The following is a 5173-nucleotide window of genomic DNA, read 5'->3' as shown; positions in this document are numbered from 1 at the left end:
GCGTCACGTGGGAGGAGCGCCAGCCAATCGGCGCGCGGGGGCGGGGCCGGCGCTGACGCGGCGGCGGCGGAGTCACCCGGGCGGCCTCGGGACCGTCCCCGCCGCGCTCCGTGCCCGCCGCGCTCCGTCCCGCCGCCGACCCCCGCCTGGCAGTCCCGTCTCTGTGCCCGCGTCCGGCGACTCCCCTCGGGCGGACGCGGCGGCAAGGTCTTGGGCACGCGCGTCCCCGTGCTGTCGGTGCCCGCCGGAGCCCCGGGCCGTGGAGTTATGCGTGTCCCGCGGGCGGGCGCGACGGGCGCGGGCTCCTGAGGGCGGCGCGCGCGGACCTGGGTTCGAGCCCGGGCCACCCGGCTCGGCTGCCCTTGCCTCGGCCCCCCCGCAGCGGGCATGCGCCGGGCCCCGAGCCCCTGACTCGAGGGCAGTGGGCGGCGGACGGCGGCGCCTGGCATGGGGGTGAACGCCGTGCACTGGTTCCGCAAGGGGCTGCGGCTCCACGACAACCCCGCGCTGAAGGAGTGTATCCGGGGCGCCGACACCATCCGCTGCGTCTACATCCTTGACCCCTGGTTCGCCGGCTCCTCCAACGTGGGCATCAACAGGTGGCGGTGAGTGTCCAGCCGCCCGGGAGGGTCGGAGGCGTGGGGGCCGGTTCGGGGTCATAGGCCCTGGATCGGGGCCACAGTCGACCTCGTGGCTCCCCGGCGGAGAGAGTTGGTACCGGAGCGCCTCGGCCTTCGCGGCAACTTAGTGCCTGTCTGAGCGCGTTCCTCAGTTTGCTGGGCATCTAGTGGTAGAGTTAGAGGAAGAAGACCTCCCCCGCACCTTACTGGCCCGGGGACGGAGTCCTTTCGCCCCTTTGCGGCCCTTGAAAGGGTTGTGGCTGTAACATTTACGATTCTGTGTGTCTCATACTTGATAGTATAAAAAGAAATCATTCATTTAGTACAGCGAGTTCCAGAGCCGTTTTCTTCCCCCTGGAGGTGAGGGTAGGCAGAGCAGGGGAAGCGGCCGCGGCTGGTTTCCTCTTTTCTCAGCTCTTCCTCCGCACTCCTCCTTGTGGTCGACCCGACAAAGCACCGTTTTTTCTTTCTAGGCAAAGTAGGATCCTTCTAGGTATCAGCGCTGGGAGAAATACTAGAGACGCTGTATGCTGCTGCTCTGGAGAAACCCGGCTGGAGGATGGTTAGGCTCCCGGTGGAGATGAACGCGTTTGTCGGAGGGCTGGATTACTCAGCGCTTCCTACGTGTCAGGCAGCGATTTCGTGTCGTGAACGTAGCAGTGAAGGAACAGAGTAAAAGCCGTGTCCGCGTGCAAGCGGATGTTCCAGGAAGTAATGTGTTTAGTGTTTTAGGCAGTGGAGAGTGCTGTGGAGAAAGTAAGGCCGAGGAAAACGAGGCTGGGGGTGGACTTTAAGTGTGATGATCAAGGTGAGAGTCACGGAGGAGGTGCCTGCGGACAGAAGGAGAAGGATGAAGCGAAACATTCGGGGTATGGGGATGGAAAGGGGACAGGCCCTGCAGTGGAAGCTGGCCTGACCTTTGGAAGGAACAGCGGAGCGAGCCGAGATGGGCAGAGCACCCCAAGTGGAAAACGGAAAGTGGGAGGCCTGAGGTCCCAGTGGCGATCGGGCCAGACCCAAGAGAGCTTCATAGCGATCGTCAAGACTTGGGCTTTTACTGGGAATGCAGTAGGTATAATTGCAGGATTATGAACAGAAAGATGACGTGACCTCACTTCAGTTTGAAAAAATCTCTCTGGTTGTGGTTTGAGAACCACCTGAATTGGGGAGTGGAAGAGGAAACAGGCCACTGCCTTCGTCCAGGTGAAGGACTGCGGGGAGCCAGTGAGAAGCGGAGGCTGAAGCAGGACACACAGGATTGGTTGGTAGATTGGATGTGTGGTGTCAGAGAAAGAAAAGGCGTTAGGAATGATTTCAGCTGTTGACCTGAGGTGCTAGAATGAGGCCACACTTTGGTAAGAAATCGAAGCATTTGGAAGGGTGCTTGGCATTCTGGTTTGCACTTTGTTGAAAGTTTGAAATATTTTCTGCACATCTCAGTAGCGATAGCAAATAGGCAGTTGGACCTGGCTGGAGCTCAGGACACAGATCCAGGCAGGGAGTATAAGTTGGAGGGTTACAGTTTATGGATAATATATGCAGCCATTTATTCATCCATCCATGTACTGAACAAATATTTGGCAAGCATCCACCACATGCCAGGCACTGTTTTAGGTGTAAGGGATAAACGAATAGCCAAAAATCCCACCCCATGTGGAGCTGCATTCCAAGAGGACCCATGAGACTGCAGAAGATTAAGAAAGTGAGGGTGAACTGGGTCTGGTGGACACGCCTGTGAAAGTTCAAGGCCAGGCTGGGTAACTTTTCCAGACCCCGTCTCAAAGTAAAAAAGTAAAACAGGATAGAGATACAGCTCAACACTTTCTTGGTTTAATCCCCACTATCACAAAAAAGTACAGTTTTAAAGAGACAGTTTGAGGCTTGAGCCTTGAGTACTCTTAGTGTCTCACAATTGTGCAGCGGTGGAAGAACTCATGTCAGACTCTGCAGAGGAGCTGCTAATAACCGCTAATAACTTAGAAGCCAAGTTAGAGTGTGTTGAGGAGGAGCGTGCGGAGAGAGAGGCTGCGCGGGAAGTGCTGGTCTTGCCCTGAGAGCTCTCAGTCTTGTCTGTGTTGGCTTTGGGAACATCAGTGGGAAGCCTGTTTGAATTGACCAAGACTCACAGCACCAAATTCAGCTTTTCTTATCTTAGCCCACTGCTTTCTTTCAGTCAATAATTTTATATTTAAACAAATTGATTAATGTGCTCATTGCCTTGGTAAGATGTTACCCAAACTCCTCAGCCTGGTGTCCAGAGTCTGCCTTTCAGTCTGGAATCTCCCCTCCTGGTTATATGTGTAACCTCAACTCCAGGGGGAAATCCTCCTGGTTTTCCTTAGCGGTATCTTGTATTTCCTTTAAACAATGCTCTTTTAGATTTTTGGAGTTAAGAGAAAAATACATTTTAAGTATCATTTTACCAAACCAGCACATTAACAAAACAACCATTTCATATGGTCATTTCCTTTTTGAAAGGGTGTTTTAACACAATTCCACTTTAAGGACATTGTCTCAGGATAAAGGACAGTACTTTAATTTGAATAAATTTAGCTTTATGAAAATCCATATTTCTTACAGAAATTATGCTAAAAAAGTTTTAATACAAAAATGTGCAACAGTGTTCATAGAAATATTACTCATAACAGTCAAAAGGCAGAAACAACCACATGTTCATCAACTGATTAACGGATTAAAATGTGCTCAGTGCCCGTCATAGGCTGTGATTTGGCCATGACAGGGCGTGAAGTATAGGCTGTGCTGGACATGTCCGAGTGCACCTGGGAGCGCAGTCCCCAAGCTCCATGTGCACGTGATTCGGTGCACACACAGTGTTTGCAGTGGGCAGACAGAGGCCATGCAGACCGAGGGTACCTCGTGTTTAGAGTGGGAGGTGGCACGGGTTTTTTGTTTTATTGTTTTTAAGTGATGAAAAGGTTCTGGAAAGTAATGATTGCAAACCTCTGTGATAGTCTATAAAATTATACACTTGAAAAAATTCTAGCTGGCCATGGTGGTGCATGCCTCTAATTCTAACTACTTGAGAGGCTGAGGCAGGAAGGTCTTAAGTTCAAGGCCAGCGTGGGCAACTTAGTGAGACTGTGTCTCAAAATAAACACTGAAAATGGTTTAGGGATGTAGCTCATGGATAAGAGTGCTTGCCCAGCATATTTGAACCTCTGGGCTCAATTCCCAGCACTGAAACAAACACACAAAAAAACCTACCTCTTCCAGACCTGTCCCTAAAGACACCTTTTCTGTAATAGATTTCTTTATTTTCTGGGCTCGATTAAGTCATCTAAACTCCTATACCAGTTTTTCGGTATTGCTTTTCACATGCTGTCTTAGTATTTAATGCATTCATTGCGGATATTGGTATTATCTTGGTTTAGGCTGCTGAAACAGAATACCTTGTAGGAGTTATAAATACTAGCATTTACTTCCGCCAGTTCTGGGAGCTGGGAAGTCCAAGGTCAAGGCGCCACAGACTTCATGTCCAGCAGGGGCCTTCTGCTTCATGGATGGAGCTGTGCGCCCTTACCTGGTAGGAGGATGAACTCAGGTCCCGTTTGTCGGGACACCAATCTCTTGGCATCGTCAGGTGGATGATTAGGTTCTAACAGAGGAATCTGTAGAGGTCCCAACATTGAGACCACAGCAGGTGTGTCTTCATATAATCCTTTCTCCTCAATGTAACAGATTAAATGTTAATTACATATCCATGTATTCGACAAATATTTGAATTCCTGCAACGTGTGCGTCAGTCACTTTGCTAATTTCTGTGGGATGAAGGATAGTCAACAGATCATTTCTTTGCCTTCAGGGAGTTGACAATTGGGAGAGAGATTTACTTAGGGGGAAAAAAACAATTACAGAAATGCTTTCTGCTGTCCCTGTTGGTTGTTTGCTGATGTCACCAATTCTTTTTGCTTAAATTGCTTGAGTAGTCTACAATTCACTCTCTCTCTTGTCTTCTAATTCATTTTCTACCCAGCAACCACAGTGATAATTTAAAATAAAAAATCTGAGTGTATAATTTATGCTTTAAAATCCATCAGTGACATGTTTTCCTCCCTTAGGTTAAAGTTCAAAAAGCCATAGCAGAGGCTTAAATCCTGATACAGTATGGCCTCTTTTATTTGTTTTTCTCCTATTTTGGGTAGTTTTTTCCACAGAGGCATTTGAACCAAGGCTTAAAGTTTGAGGTAGCACTTAGCAAAGGAAAGAAGGGGAGGAACTGCAAGCCGAGGGAAGGAGCCGTGTAAGGAGAGGCATGGGACAGGACTCAGCGTGCAGAGGAGGCAGGTGTGCGCAGGAGGCCGGTGTGCAGAGGAGGCCGGTGTGCACAGGAGGCGGGTGTGCAGAGGAGGCGGGTGTGCACAGGAGGCCGGTGTGCAGAGGAGGCGGGTGTGCACAGGAGGCCGGTGTGCAGAGGAGGCGGGTGTGCACAGGAGGCCGGTGTGCACAGGAGGCCGGTGTGCACAGGAGGCCGGTGTGCACAGGAGGCGGGTATGCAGAGGAGGCGGATGTGCGCAGGAGGCCAGTGTGCACAG

General features: G+C 51.0%; 1 protein-coding gene across 1 annotated transcript in view; it reads left to right on the top strand.

Annotated features, from left to right (window-relative positions):
• The first annotated feature begins 143 nt into the window (after window positions 1–143).
• Cry1 (cryptochrome circadian regulator 1) overlaps window positions 144–5173 on the top strand; it is a 57930-nt gene continuing 52900 nt past the window's right edge. The window contains exon 1 of the mRNA XM_013142888.3: window positions 144–605. Coding sequence (XP_012998342.1) covers window positions 448–605 — 158 coding nt within the window. The 5' untranslated portion in view covers window positions 144–447. The remainder of the gene's footprint in view (window positions 606–5173) is intronic.

Source organism: Cavia porcellus, unplaced genomic scaffold (genome assembly GCF_034190915.1).
Source record: "Cavia porcellus strain 051 isolate PalLab524CR breed Dunkin Hartley unplaced genomic scaffold, mCavPor4.1 scaffold_8, whole genome shotgun sequence".
NCBI classification, from domain to species: domain Eukaryota; kingdom Metazoa; phylum Chordata; class Mammalia; order Rodentia; family Caviidae; genus Cavia; species Cavia porcellus.
This window is presented reverse-complemented; position numbering and strand designations above follow the sequence as displayed.